This window comes from Lycium barbarum, chromosome 11 (assembly GCF_019175385.1).
Source record: "Lycium barbarum isolate Lr01 chromosome 11, ASM1917538v2, whole genome shotgun sequence".
Classification (NCBI taxonomy): domain Eukaryota; kingdom Viridiplantae; phylum Streptophyta; class Magnoliopsida; order Solanales; family Solanaceae; genus Lycium; species Lycium barbarum.
Window position 1 is genome coordinate 26,866,785 of NC_083347.1, and position 15,870 is coordinate 26,882,654.

The following is a 15,870-nucleotide window of genomic DNA, read 5'->3' on the forward strand; positions in this document are numbered from 1 at the left end:
AGAGATAATTTGGGCAATTCGCAGGAATGTCCTTCTTTTGGGGTGGTCTTTAATTTTTGGCCATTAAATTGGTGGCCTTTAATATTTGTCCTTCACTTAATACTATGAGGTTTGAGGTTCGAATCCTGACTCAGTCAAAAAAATTTAAAAAAATCACAAGGCAGAGTTTGTAGCAAAACTCTGCCTGCAGGCAGAGTTAACTCTGCAGGGAGAGTTGCATTCAAAATTCTACCTGAGACATAGCAAACTTAGGCTTCAGGCAGAGTTTTGAATGCAAAACTCTACCTGCAGACAGAGTTTCAAACTCTCTGCCTGCAAGAAGAGTTTTGTATGCCTGCAGGTAGAATTTGCATTCAAAATTCTGCCTGAGGCATGCAAAACTCTGCCTGCAAATCTCAACTCATGCCTTGCGAAAAAAAATTTATTTTTTGACTGAGCGGTGGTTTAGAACCCTTCAACCAACGAGCCTCTAGCGAAGGGCAAAATATAAAGACCACCAATTTAAGGGACAAAAATTAAAGACCAGTGCTTTTGAAGGGTAATCGGCACAAAAAAACGATTTTACTCTAAACTCAAGTGATGTTAAAAAGAAATTGTAGCCACAGAACTTCGAGAGATTAATTATGTGTTTTCTATTTTCTCCAATAATAACACCACTATTAAATCTCTTGAGCTAACAAAAAGAAAATAGAAATGAACAACAATAATGTATAGTAAGATTTATCTAGCTTTCAAAAATCGAGATATATAGGTGCATTGATATTTAAAGGAAAAACATAGACAAATCCAGTCGTCTTTAACAATTTTATCCAAACTTACACACTATTTTTACTCGGTTCCAACTTCCATGTATATATACGAAGAAGAATTTTTATTTTTATTTTAAATACGCGAAGTAATTTAAAAATACATGATGAATTACACCGATGCGGAACCCAGTGAATCTACGAAAATAAAATATAAAAAGAGAATGATAATGAGTTCTCATGCTTGCTGCATACCAATTCGAACTGCAGTATGCTTCTAACTACTACAACCACAGATGACAGATAGTAAGAGAACAATTAGCAACTTATTTTCAAATGCCATATCCAACTACAGTATTCGAACTATAAAGTTTCCCCGATACCATCTTATGTTCGATACATTGTCTTTTCTTTTGAATTAATGAGACATTACCTTGACTAATTCTAAGCTTAAAAACAGCATTTTGATGACTAAGCAGGAAATGCATTTCATATTTTTTGCATACAAAGTTCATTTTCTGCTAATGTATCTATTCGAACTTCTTTAGCCTGAATTTGCCTGTGTTGATTCTGCTAAGGACACCACGATCCAGCTTTTTGTAATGGCCTCGAAACTTTTCGAGGGCATTATATACAAAACCATCAACTTTATCATCATATCTTTCGTACAGCACTGGGAGCACATGTGCAGCAACAAAGCCTAAAGCAATCAACATTGCGAGCTTATTCAAAATTAAAACCTTTCTGGAGCTTAATGTGACTTCCAGAGAAAAATATGAATACCGCTGATATAAAATCTTGAAAAGAACTCAGAACAAATGTACAATCAATAGTTGAACGAGCAATCCAGAGTATGGCAAGATCTCTTACCAACGTACAGAACAGTCAAAAAATTGCACCAGCTTCCAATTATAGCAGCAACCCACAAACTCACCACAACCTAGAACAAATCCCAAGACATTAATGTTGCAGAAGATAGTGGGTTAACTAGTACTTGCACACAACAACAACAACAACAACAACAACCCAGTGAAATCCCACAACGTGGGGTCTGGGGAGGGTAGAGTGTACGCAGACCTTACTCCTACCAAGGTAGGATGGCTGTTTCCGAGAGACCCTCGACTCAATAAAAACATAAAAAGAGGTCAGATACGGCTAAGAGATTCAAAGCGATATGGAAATGAAGTAACGCAAGCGACACAGATAACATAGAATAATCAAAGCACAGGAAATAACAGATAATAGCATAATAGCATAAATTAGAGCACAAGAAATTATACTACGATAATGCGACTATTAATAAGGCAGGGTAATGAGACTATCTACTAGCCTTCTACCCTAATATGGGTCCTCCAAACCCTCCTATCTAAGGTCATGTCCTCGGTAAGCTGTAACTGCGCCATGTCGTGTCTAATTACCTCTCCCCAATACTTCTAATTAGTACTTGCACACAACCACACAATAAAAGCAAATAGAGACGAAGAAATAACACAAGGATTTAACAAGGTTCGGTCAAGCCTACATCCTCGGGCCAAAAGCAAAGATAGTTTTCCATTATGATTGAGAAGACTACAAAGAATTTCCAATTACAACCCATTTTATAGGCCCTAATTAATTCATATTTTCCACAACAATTAATTTAGTTGTCCTCAGAAATAATCTGGATCAGATGATTTTGATGATGGTTCTTTTGTCCAAGTGCTTAAAGGTCAAAGCACCTTGAGAGGAGACTGCATATGGACAAAAAAACAGCATCTTCACCACTAAATATACCAACCATTGAGCACTAGGATTTCAGAGTAACACTATATACGGGAAGTAAGAGATTCAATATCTCATTACAGTGTATTAAGTAATACAGGAGAAAAGAAAACCAATGAGGAGAAAAATAAATGTATAACAAAAGACAGAAGAAGGCAGGAAGCCTTCTTTTTCTTTTCGGGAAAGGAGCCGGAGACGCAAGTTTAATGGCGAAAATCTTACACGTACATCGATCAACCAACTCAAGCAATTTTTTATAGCTAGTTGAGTAAAAATGCCCGCTTATCTTTTTATTGTTTCTACTATCCGTTTTCTAAAATCTGGGGAAAACATTGCACATGTATGCATCTTACTTAACAGAGGTATTTGTTTGGAGCAGATATTTAGAATGAGCTGACGTGTACACAATGTTGAACAAGCAAAGGCAGCAGTCTGGGTTTGGCTTTTGAAACTGAATTGAAGGGGTAGGGAAATCTGCTTGCATTCTTTCTGGAATCTGACAGCATAAATGTCGTGGTATGTCCACTAAGTGGAAATGAAGGGTAAAGTACACCTCTCGACATTAATTATTATTTTTAATCACAATTTCTCCAGCGCTATATAAAACAGAATGGAAAGCTGTCTGGAACCACAAACGTAAGGAGAGCCGGAAAGTAGAGATAATACAATATTTATGTATTATTGTTGTTTTAGGAAAGGAATTTCCAGAACAATTGTTCAAGATACTTGAAAAATGCTGAATCAAAGAAAGCTTACTAAAGGGGTGAGAGGCCCATGACCTTTGCAAAAGAATTTGGCGAAGTTGATGCAGAGAAAGCAAAGTAATTTTTTAAAAGATCAGGCTAAAAGCGTCAAAATATGATACAAATCAAATGCATAGTAGTTTGTAATGAGCTTTTGAAATTGGATCAGAGGAACAATTTTCATTTAAATAAGCTTGTCTATTTAAAAAGATTCCAACAAAAAAGTATGAAGATTTACCACTAAGAATTGTTTGATGTTATCCCCACAGGCAACTTTTTGAAGGAAGGCTAAAGCACGGTTTACTTCAGCTCCTATTGACTTGGCAATGCGGACGAAGAAGTCATCAGGTAAGACAAGATGAGGGACTTTAGCTGGAGACCTGTTGCCAAAGAGATCACCATTAACTTGATTCAAGAATACCGTACCAATTAATGAATGAGAATAAGAGAGGAGAGTAGGTTAAGTTGTATTACCTGTTTATCATGCCAGAAGCATTTTTCCATAGAAACTGAACAATCATACCAATGACAAGAGCAAAGCATAAAAGTGAAAGAAAATTGTAATTCAGCTACTCAAATAACACCCAGATGGCTGTGGCACTGGCTAAAACACCAGCTGAGATTTTCTTGTTTCTCCATAACAGGACATCAGCAGCTACAATAAACCGAAGAAGCATATATAGGATCCGTAATACAAGCATAGTAAGGACAAAGAAAAGCTAAGGTATATAGGTGTCCTACATTTGCCTCCACCTAAAATGTGGTGTACCGGCTTTTGACGACCAAATAACCTATTGAGTTGAGCATTAACTGAGCTTGATTTCTCCTCTTCAAAGAAGGACCCTGACTTCTGCTTCGATAATGACTTCTGCTTCGACAGACCATCAGCAATTGATTCCACAATGTTGTTCAGAAGATTCTCAGCCGTACTAGTTCTCTCAGGCATTTTCCTACCTTTTTAAGATGCACAAGAGATTAAGTCAGTCATCAGAAGAATAAACTTCAATGCACAATGTTATCATAAACAAGTACAAAATTCATTTAAACAAAAAAATGATGAAAATTTAACAAGCAAAAAACAGCTTTTGATAACTATTATAACAGTCAAAATAGCACACTTATCCAGGTTGATACGAGGTTGGAAATAGTTTGGTCCTAATAAAATAAAACATTTTGCCTTTTTTCAGACTCACCAGACTGAATCAACTGGCCTTCCCACTAATATAGGCATTCTTCTTTTTCTTGTTAATAGTTTTTTCTTCTTGTACTTCCTCTGCAAGAAGAGCATTTGTTCTTCCGTGAACTGCTTATAGCTAATCTGACACAGAACTGAGCTCTAATTTATTATCGGTAAGGAAGGGATTCGGAAGCCCTATCTCATATCTCCTCTTTTATCATAAAATTAGCTAATCACGTTCTAATAATCCCTCTCTCTTCTAGCAACCTAAAGTTCTTCTTCTTCCTTCATCTACAAGGAAATCAAATGTTTTATCTAAAAGATAGAGCATTGCAGTCATCAAGACAGAAGAAAATTACAGTTGAGATTTGCATATGGCACTACCCTTATACTCCTTTATTCTCTCCTTGCCCTATACATCATTTCTTTTCAGACAATTCACTATTCAACAACTTTAAGACAATAGGCTTTTGGTATTCAAGCTACAATTCAGGCAACCCAAAAAAGGAGAAGGTGAATAAAACGAATGTGGATGGATACGAATCTTTCTCTATCAGTCAGCAGACTCTATACACTTCTCAAACATCGGTAATGTAATGATAGCAAGTGATGCCGCCAGTTAGTTCAAACATCTGTATATATAATAATAATAATAATATACTGATAATCACAACGCAATTATCCAACGAGGGAAAAATTCATGACTATGAGCAGCTTAAAAATTTGCGATTCAAGTTAAACCAAAATTAGGCGTTCCTCTTTCAGATCCATCCAGAGTATTGATTAAATATGCTCAATCACTTTGTGCACAGTGGAACAGACTCACCACTATGTTCACATTAATTGAACAGAAGATGTAACACAAATGGAATCAAAAATATTCGAAAAAGAAAAAAGTATTGCTTCCAGCACAAAAGAACAAACTACGGAACAGCAATCTGCGAAAAGTAAACCAGAAAAAGTAAGGGAAATACTATGCACAAAAGTACCTTTTTCTTTATTGGTGGGCCAATGGGGGGAAAAGAAAAACAAATCTGATGGCAAAAGCATATCAAGAAATATTACCAATGATGAAGAACAATAGTGTTATTCATTATGAATTAACTTTACCAGTAAAAAGGAGCACAAGAGGGGAGCAGAAAAGCTATGTAGCTCTAATCAAAACACCATATTTGTCACTGTACCTCTCATCTCCATAGCCCATAGCACACAAAATTAACCCCCCCCCCCCCCCCCCCACACACACACACACAAAAAAAAAAAAAAAAAAAACACAAGATTCATCCATACCATTACAGTGGAATGAAATTGGACAAAATAACTGCTAATTTGATATGGAAAATTGCAGTACCATAGACCAAAAGACCATAACTTTGGAGTGAGACAACTCCAGAAACCACCAAGAAAACTCAAGATTTAATTTCCCCAAATTAGATTTATGGATTACCAAAAAGACCCAATTTTTAATATTTGCAGGAAAAAACAAGATGATTCTCATACACAACAACAGCTCAGTGAAATCTCGCAACGGGGTCTGGGAGAGTAAAGTGTACCCAAACCTTACTCTTTGGTAGGACGGCTGTTTCTGAAAAACCCTCGATATAAACAACTTAAATCAGAGTAACACAGTGAGAAAAGATCTAACAAGCAAAACCAAGATACCAAAAATAAGAGAAAAAGACTCACCCAAATGTAAGCAGCCAAACAATGCAAAAGGTAGGAATCTTTTTTTTTTTTTGGCTAAAAGAGATACTTTTATGTTTTTTGAACCTTTTGAGGTATCTCTATTATGTTACTACCAAACACTTGTACTAGGTACAGTTAGTGAAAGAGTTGGGTAGAGTGATTAGTAGTTGTTGGGAATTGGAGTCATTTGAAGAGAAGGAATTGATGGTATACAGTTAAATTTGAATTGGGAAATGGGAGGAAAGATGATGAGAATCTATAAAAGCTTATTGCCTGCGTGCAATGTTTGTCTGTATTAAAGACACATGCCACTTGACTTAAATACTCCCTTAAATCTCCGTTTTGCCGCCTTCAAATTGTAGATTCGGTTCAATTTTATCATATTCGTGTCTCCTGTCACTTTTTTATAGATCTTTTTTGCGTTGTGACTTAACTTCATGCAGTATGTATTAAGCCTGAAAGATTGAAATTTCTTTTAACTGACTTATAAGAAAATTAAACAAACTTTGATTTAACCCATACTTGACATTTTGAAATACTACCTTCAAACTCAGGAAATACTTTCAAGTTGATCATTTTTTGCATAATTTTATAGGTGACATGTCGCAAACGGGCATGCCATAAATTATTTGATTCAAGTAAGTAAAGAGAAACTTGAAAGATAGGCAATACTTCATTTTTGTATGATCTTGCTAGGACCAAGCGTGCAATCACGCAAGAACACGATAGGGGCAAATGCTCGCAGTCGTCAGGGGTGTTGGCCGCGATCGCGAAGGGCAAGGAACTCCGCATTCCCGAAGTGGGGATTGGGCAGACTTGAATAGTCTAATTCAAACCCATTTATTCTAAACACAATTTTGGGAGTTCTAAACCTCGGATTTAGGCTATTTTTAGGCAACCTTCATGATTCTTTAAGGGGGTAAGTTTCTAATACCTATTTTTGTCAGTAATCATGATTCCTAACGTTTAAATATGACTTAATCTATGAATTGAATTGGAAAATATGGGATTTCTGCCCTAAACTTAAGAGGGGATTAATTATGGAGATTGAGGATAGACTAATGATTGGTATTGGACGAAAATTGAGATGTGAGGGTAACCAAATTTTAAAAACTAAATTGTGATGATCGGGCTTTGCTCAATATTGAATAATCACGTTAAAAATTGCTAGTTGAAGGAATAGAAATGCAAATTGTAACTTAAACATGATCAGGTACCAATCAAAATCTCATGTTCAAAAATATCTCGCCAAGAGGATTTCCTATTATTATTCATGTGTAATTTGTACACTTTGAATATGGTGCATATCTTGCACGCACACTTCCTAGCTATTTCAAGGATATCCAAAAAAAAAACTCTAGAATTTTTTTCTCTAAACAAAGAAAGAGCAAAAAACTTTGTAGCTATAGAGCTCAATTAGACTGAGCAGGACCAATGTAAACTGATAGATTCTCACATCTTCAAAAAAAAAAAGAGTTACTAAAAAAATGCACAAAACTTGGGACTCAAGCAGACTGAGCTCCAGCACAAACTGGTGGATTTTGCTTCCCCACAAGAGTTGGCTTGACATTCTCACACCTAGACTTAGCTGGTCCTTCCTTTCCATTGTAGGCAATGTCTATGTCTCCAACTTCAACTCCTTCACATGGTACTCCTTTACTGCACAGTAGCAGCACTGCATCTTGTGTTCTTGATGTACCCCTTACATTTTTTATGCTCACTTTGCTTATCTTCACTTGTGATGGCAACTGCAAACGTACAACAAAAGTAAATCTACAACTTATTTATTTTCAAAGAGTTTAACTTTTATACACCGACAACAGTGGTAGAATCAGAAATTTCGCTAAGGATATATAAGATCTGATGTACATTTATAAAAAGTACTACAGTAATATATTTGTCCTATGTGCACAGTTTCACTTTGGTTATCATAGTTTGACTTGATATAAAGTTTAATTAGAAAAAAGACTTTTTGAAACTTGTGATATTTAAATATGTCATAACGTTTGCGCGATGATAAAGCTTTTGATATTTTGTGGTATTATACATGTCATAATATTTGTATGGCTATCAAAGTTTCTCATGAAGAAAATATAAGAGTGTTCCATTGTTTCTGCAACTAACTAATAAGGAGATACTGTCAAGCGAAATAATTAGTGAATATGAGGACTTACATCTTTGTTGCACTGATTGTATGGGCAATAGACTTGATCAATGACAATAGGGTTGGTAACATTTTGTACAATGATATCTTCATAGTGCAAATCCGTGACAACACCTTGATGAGAAGCTGGCCATGTCTTTACCCTAACACCATTATCAGTATTAATAAATGTGCAATTCCTCACATAAACTCCCACCACAGGCTTTTCACCAGAAGTCTTTCCAAGGCTTCCAACACTAATACCATGTCCAGGTCCACAAGTAACTCTAGTGATATGAAGTTGTTCCAATTCATCACCAACAGAAATACAGTCATCTCCAGTGCCAATGATACAATCCGTGATGTTTACGTTGCTCGATCGTGCCACGTGGATGCCATCGGTGTTGATGCTTTCTGGTGGAGCTGTGATGTTAACTCGGATGAATGTCAAGTTCTTGCAACCGTTCACGTTGACATGGAAGAGTTTGCTGTCTTGTGATGTTATGTCTTGGATTGTGGAATTTGTAAGGAAGTTGAAGCTCAAATTCTGTACCAGAGTAAAAATATATCAATGAGCATAACATTTAGATAAATTTAAGTTGTATAAATGCACTAATGAGGTAAAAAATATGTAAATACATATCACTTATAAGGTACTTACTCCGTCTATTTATGTGACATTGTTTGATTGGACACGAAGTTTAAGAAATACTTTTGAAACTTGTGGTCTATATATAACAAGTAATAGACATTTGTGAGGTTATAAATTATCTCATTACCGGTAAAATGAGAAGTTTAAAGTTAAATTATTCTTTAAAAAAAATATGACATTCTTTCTAGAACAGACTAAAAATAAAGCATTGACGTATAAATTAGGATGAAGAGGGTAATTACACGTGAATGTATATGAATATAAGGATTAATTGGTAACATGATAAAAGTGGCAACAGATCTGTTATCGCAGCTCAAACTACACTAATAGTGAAGAGAAAAAAATCTCTACAATTTCAGTATACATATAACTTAAATCCCAAGAGTGATTTCTATATACTGATAGAGTAAAATTTTATTACAGTATAAGGTTATTTAAAAGTTAATCATAAATACTTATAATAGATGGAATTACCAGCCTGAAAAATAAAATAAGTAATCTTGTATGACATGTTAAATTGCATTGCATTAATAATGTAAAGTTGTTTCTATATCGTCGGGTATATAAGTTAAATCCGTGTTAAAAACTATGAGCACAAAATGTAAGGGAATGTAGACGTGACTTACATTGGGAAGATTGCCACAACTTTTGGAATCCTTGCAATTATTTTGAGCCCATGCTGCTTTACCTTGGCCATCAAAAGTACCACCGCCAGAGAGTGTAAAACGATCAATATAATTAACAGTCAGCCATTCAATGTCAGCACTGAGTTGTTTAGGATCTTCATTAGCTTCCAAAGTGGCTTGGACTTGAAGTTCAAGAGGTGCCTTGCATGGACCTTGTAGTTTCACTTGAGCCATTTGAAATGTGCCTTTTGGTATCACTATTGTACTTGGGCTTGTTGATGCACATGCCTCTTTAAAAGCATCCAACACTGCCTGTACAATTTGAATATCAAAATAAGAGAAATATTGTCATTACACAGCCTATACATTTTTGAGATAATTACCTTTTTGGACCACTCTAAAAATAATTGCCGAAAAATATGTGTTTTGTATATTAAGTATAAGTATACATAAATATACTTATAATATACTTAATCAATGTATATATTTGATATATTTTAGCTAGTACCTGTAATTAATTTCGACCGGCGGAACAAAACAAAGCCCTACATTTTTTGGTAATCATCAAGATAAGAAAAAGACTATAATTGTTATTAGTTTCAGTTAGAAGAAAATCTAGAGCGAGTTCAATGGGTTCAACGAAACTCATTATTTTTTGTTTGAACCACTATACATATGCAAAATAATTTAAGAATATAAATATATACTTCCTCAACGAGCCACTCCTCTCCCTTTCACTCGAAACAAGATCGTTTCGTGCCAAGCATAAATATAAATCAATAGGACCATATTATAATCCTAGAAATGCCATAACTTTCTTTTTGAACGTCTCGACTTTCTTTCTCAAACCATTTCAATTTATACGGGGATATTTGATTGTACACAGAATTTAAGAAAGAAACATCTGAAGCCTATGTCTTAAACATATACCATAAGATTTACATGACTATAAAAACATGTCATTAAGGGTAAATGAGAATTTTTCTAATATAGAAAGATGTTATTCTTTTCAAAGAATAGAACGGAGGAAGTAATAGGTCATATCCATTCTGAACCCTCCAACTCTAAATATTGGATTTGCATATAATTAATGTGAAAATAGTTAATGAAAGTTACCAAAATCAAATTAACTAGATGATGAAAATGCATGATTTATGTACCTTACTGATATCTCCATTACTAGTTGCGCCATATTTAGTAATATCAAACACTGCTGGCTGAGATGTTGGTGCCTGAGCGTCTCCAAGTCTTGCTAAAAATAGCAATAGAAGTGCAAATGATACCTTGATATTATATTTCATTTTCTTTTATTTTTTTCCCTTTTTATCTTTTTCTTTTTTATTTAAATTTAAATTTATTGTGTTTTTTATTGCGTTTGAAATGGTAAGTGAAGGTTTGAAGCTCTTTTATAGTGTAATTAAGATGAATTGAGAACCATTAAATTTCTACAGGCTCATTCGGAATTTTGGTGGTTCATTTTGTCTTTGATCCTTTTAGCCTTATGACTTATTCTTATGCAAAACCAATAAAGTAAACATTAGTTAATCTTCTATGGAGCAGCTTCTCTATTGGAAAGGAGGAAAAGATTAGGATAAGACGCAAATACAAATAATTAGGTTGTGTTGGAAATTCCAACACCATTTAGCCAAAGCAAATTAATTAGAAGCTCTCGCATTTCTAAAACGTAAAAGGGCCAAATATACCCTTGTACTATTGAAAAAGGGCCAAATATACCCTTCGTTATACTTTGGGTTCAAATATACCCCTGCCGTTATACTATTGGTTCAAATATACCACTCTTCCGTTAAGTTTGTCCGAAATGGACATCCAATTCTACGTAGCATTGACCTTTAATGAGGTGGATGCCACGTGGCATGTCATCTCAGCGCCCCTAACCCATTTTAACCCTCCCTTTATTTGTTCTTCTACCACTAAAATTTTTTCCACTCCACCACCATTGCCACCGTTACCGCCACCGTGAGCACCCCTTCAAAATCCATGCTGCTTGTAACGTATCGTTCCAAGCTTCATATTTGGGCTATTGTCTTCCCAATGTCAAATTACTGTGAAAATTTATTATTACAGTAATGTAGTGACAGAGACACTGTTGAAATGTCTCTCTAGTAGCTCTGTTTTGCTACTCATTTGGTTTTCAACAGGTAGATTGGGTGTTGAAAAGTTGCACGAGAACTCCCTGTTTGTTAATTAGGTTCTACATTAATGCTATACTACGAACAATAAAATCGATCTTGTACAAAGGGGGACACACAAAAAATGTAGGAAAGTATTCTACATCCGAATTCGCTTTTCAATATACTGTATTAGTTTATCACGGTCAAAAGAATGATAAGTTGGAAAAGAGTGGAAGGGAAGAACGATATGGTGGCAATGACGGTGGAGGGGAAGGAAATTTAGTGGTGAAAGAACAAATAGAGGGGAGGGGTAAACGGGTTAGGGGCGCTGAGGTGGCATGTCACGTGGCATCCACCCCATCAAATGTCAATGCCACTTAGGAATGGATGTCCACCTTGGACAAACTTAACGGAGGAGGGGTATATATTTGAACCAATAGTATAACGTCAGGGGTATATTTGAGCCCAAAGTATAACGAAGGGTATATTTGACACAAAGGTATATTTGGCCCTTTTCCGTTTCTAAAATGTAGTCCTAGACATCGCTTTGAATTTCATAATTCATCGGGCATTTTGGAAAAAATTTAAAAAAGAAAAAAAAAAGGAAAGAAGAGTTTAAAAAACAAAGATTGTAGTAGTTTCATTTTTGCAACTTAGGGAATACCTACTAGCTGGCCAGCAAATTAGCAACTACTAGTTGTTAATATTCTTCAAGTTATATAGCCTCATCGCATTGCAATAGTGATAATTTAATAGTTTAAGTACTTATTCATCTTATATTAATATCTCAACTGTGCCCGGTTAATTTTAAATTTTATGTAGTTCTAATAATGTTTGACGTGTCCGACAAGTTGGCCGCTACTATTTCATTATTAGCCCATTTTAAAAAGAATGACTTAGAAGTTTTTATAACTACACAAATGTTATGACATTTTTAAGAAATCACAGCTTCAAAAGTTTTATAGTTATAAATGTTACAGCATATTTAAGACACGCGTTTCAAAAGTCTTTTTTATTTATTAAACCTTGTAAACAAGTCAAACTATGACAAACAAAAACGAAATGGACGTTCCATTTATTCATAAATATTTAACTTATTTTTCACTTTTATTGTTATTTGGTAGGATGATAAGCTTAGATTAAAAAAACATCGTTAGTGAAAATTCATATAGTCAATCCCAATTTATTAGGCTAAGCCGCGGTATTATTGCTTATTACCAAAAAAAAATACTTCAGAAATTAGTTTCAAGTCAATCTCCTAGTCCTAAAAACATATAAATGCTACATTTCTACTATTACATATTTTGTACATGTTGAAAGGAAGTGTGGTAGAGAACAGCCTTACTCCAAACTAAGCCCCACAAGAGTATGACATGGAGATTGCAGTGGAAACTAGAACAAACAACAATATTGTTCAAGTCCAGTTGGCACCAATCAAAACCTCAACAACCTTATCCCACATCATAAATCTAATCTTCCCCCACATCTAAAAACTAAGCCAATTTCCCTTCACACATCACAAAAATTATCTAAAACATATTGCCCCCCACATCACCATTCCAACAAAAGGGAATAACAAAGAGGAAATCCAATTCCAAGCCAAGAAAAAGAAAGAAAGAATAGACTAATTGAGAGTAGTGAGCAATGGCTGCTTCCACACAATGCTTCTTGCACCAGTACACTGCACTCTCTAGCCCTGCTAGAACACAGAGGTCTGTTTCATCCCTCAAGCCTAACCAATTGGTTTGCCGTGCCCAAAAGCAAGATGATGCCAACAACAACAACGTCGCCGTCTCTCGCCGATTGGCTCTCACTGTCCTCATTGGTGCTGCTGCCATTGGTTCCAAGGTTTCCCCGGCCGATGCTGCCTATGGAGAAGCTGGTATATTTCTCCTATATAGGACCTCTCACATTCTTGTACAAGTTTAACTATGATATACTGTCTCAAAGATTTTCTACGCTATCAGGTCATCTAAAAGATGATTATAGGTACCTGATCATAATATGTGAATTAGTCGCATACACTACTACTTTCGCCTTGCGTGGATGATATAGAGATAGTGTTGTCATAATCATAGAGTAACCCAAGCCACCTAGGCTGCCTCAAATTCAAGTCTTTCTTCACTTGAAAAATAGAAAATACATGCAACCTAAGTCAGACTCATAGCGTAAAAGTTATTTATACTGTTAGTATATATAAATTAAATCATTTTTGTACACACTCACTATGATCTGAATATTGAGAAAGTGCACCTACAAAAGAACAACTTTCCACCACTGATCTATGTTGTTCGGATCCTCCAAATATATCGTAGTTCATGTGTCAGCTCCTCCAAAAGTAATGCATTTCTGGAAGATCTGACACGGATGCAACGACTTTTTTAAGGATCCTAAAAGATGATGCTTAATTATGAACTTGATGATGGTGTTTGTGATATATGCAGCAAATGTTTTTGGCAAGCCAAAGGCAAACACTGATTTCGCAAAATACAATGGAGATGGATTCAAGCTGGAAGTACCAGCCAAATGGAACCCCAGCAAAGAAATTGAGTACCCTGGTCAGGTTCTCAGATTTGAAGACAACTTTGATTCCACCAGCAATCTCATTGTCACTGTCACTCCAACTGACAAGAAGTCCATCACTGACTACGGCTCCCCTGAAGACTTCCTCTCTCAAGTAATTCTCTCTCTCTCTAAAATCATGAATATTATAGTTGATGGACTGAAAGTGGTGAGCTCATAAGTGAATTTTTTTTTTTTTTTTCTGAGCAGGTGGACTATCTGCTAGGAAAGCAAGCCTACTTTGGTAAAACTGATTCAGAGGTAAGTAATCATAACTACCATGGATTAAAGGATTTATGTTCTGGTTTGTAGAGTAGGAATATTTTTAAAATTTGGTGAAAGGACTGCTTTTTCATATGAGATAAGCAAAGGTTACAAGCATAGTATCTGCTGCTCTTCTATAACTCGAGCATAAGCTTTTTCATTAATCTACCTCAAAAGGCCCTCCATTTTGTCCCCAAATAAATAAAAGACAGAATGGTGGCTTCGAGATTTTTTTCAATTTCCACTTAAGAGTATGAACAAACGAGTCTAGAATACGGTCAGTATAAGCTACCCTCATAAATTAGTCCTCAATTGGCTAGCAAGCTCTCGTCAACTGGTGTTGTCATTGAGAAGGGGAGGCTCAATTTGGGGAATCACTTGGTAAGATCATAACAAGTAATGGCTTTTGATCATATTACCATGAGATCTTCAACTTCAGCACCAACTAGTGGAAGTAAAATGCATTTAAATTTGCTAACTGTAGCTGGCAGCTTTTTTCTATAAATCAAATGAACCATATCCATATAACACATGGAACGAGTGAAGTACGAAACTATGTGTCAATCCCAAGCAAGTTGGAGTCTTCTATATGAATCCTCACTGTTTAGTTGCTCCGCTCCGGAATTGTCTAAATTTGGTGGCTAAAACACTGTCTGAACTAATGTATGGACGAATTATGATACAAAAATGATGTGAGAATTTGTTGGTGCAGGGTGGATTTGAATCCGGTGCAGTGGCAACTGCAAACCTGCTGGAGGCATCAAGCGCAGAAGTCGGAGGAAAACCATACTACTACTTGTCAGTATTGACAAGAACTGCAGATGGAGATGAAGGTGGGAAGCACCAGTTGATCACAGCCACAGTGAATGGTGGCAAACTTTACATTTGCAAGGCACAAGCTGGTGACAAGAGATGGTTTAAGGGTGCTAAAAAGTTTGTGGAGAATGCTGCCACTTCTTTCAGTATTGCTTGAGAATAAGAAAACCATTATTTAAGTTTGTATCTACTTAGTTGATCTCCCCCTTCTTCAAAACATATGGTGCTGAGATGAGTTGCTCAATTGGACTACTTCCTTTTTTTTCTCTTTTCAACCAACCCCAAAAAAGTTACTAGCGATGTTTGAAGTATTGTTGGAGGAAGCTAATGTTAATAATTTAAATATTTTCTTTGCATATATCTGACATCCTTTTCCGCCTCTCTTTCTCCCCACACTCACATATATAACAAATGCAACAGCTATGTTAAAAGGTATAGAGCCTGTTTGGATGGGCTTAAAAAAAGCAGCTTATAAGCTGTTTTAGATAAGCTAAGTCAAACGGGCCTAATTATTTTTTTGAGCTTATTTTAAGCACAAAATGGCTTTAAACTGGCAAGCCAA

At 35.6% G+C, this 15,870-nt stretch overlaps 2 protein-coding genes and 1 pseudogene across 2 annotated transcripts; 1 reads left to right on the plus strand and 2 right to left on the minus strand.

Moving 5' to 3' along the window:
- Window positions 1-1,053: 1,053 nt before the first annotated feature.
- Window positions 1,054-5,247, minus strand: LOC132618609 (reticulon-like protein B8; annotated as a pseudogene).
- Window positions 5,248-7,331: 2,084 nt separating this feature from the next.
- LOC132617850 (polygalacturonase-like) lies at window positions 7,332-11,029 on the minus strand. The gene is made up of 4 exons (XM_060332922.1): window positions 10,695-11,029; window positions 9,535-9,846; window positions 8,288-8,803; window positions 7,332-7,861 (listed from the first exon to the last, which is right to left on the minus strand). The coding sequence occupies exons 1-4, from the start codon at window positions 10,833-10,835 to the stop codon at window positions 7,619-7,621; spliced, it is 1,212 nt and encodes a 403-aa protein (XP_060188905.1). The 5' UTR covers window positions 10,836-11,029; the 3' UTR covers window positions 7,332-7,618.
- Window positions 11,030-13,180: 2,151 nt separating this feature from the next.
- Window positions 13,181-15,666, plus strand: LOC132616936 (oxygen-evolving enhancer protein 2, chloroplastic). Its single transcript, XM_060331715.1, has 4 exons — window positions 13,181-13,548; window positions 14,111-14,343; window positions 14,439-14,489; window positions 15,205-15,666. The coding sequence occupies exons 1-4, from the start codon at window positions 13,311-13,313 to the stop codon at window positions 15,463-15,465; spliced, it is 783 nt and encodes a 260-aa protein (XP_060187698.1). The 5' UTR covers window positions 13,181-13,310; the 3' UTR covers window positions 15,466-15,666.
- The last annotated feature ends 204 nt before the right edge of the window (window positions 15,667-15,870 follow it).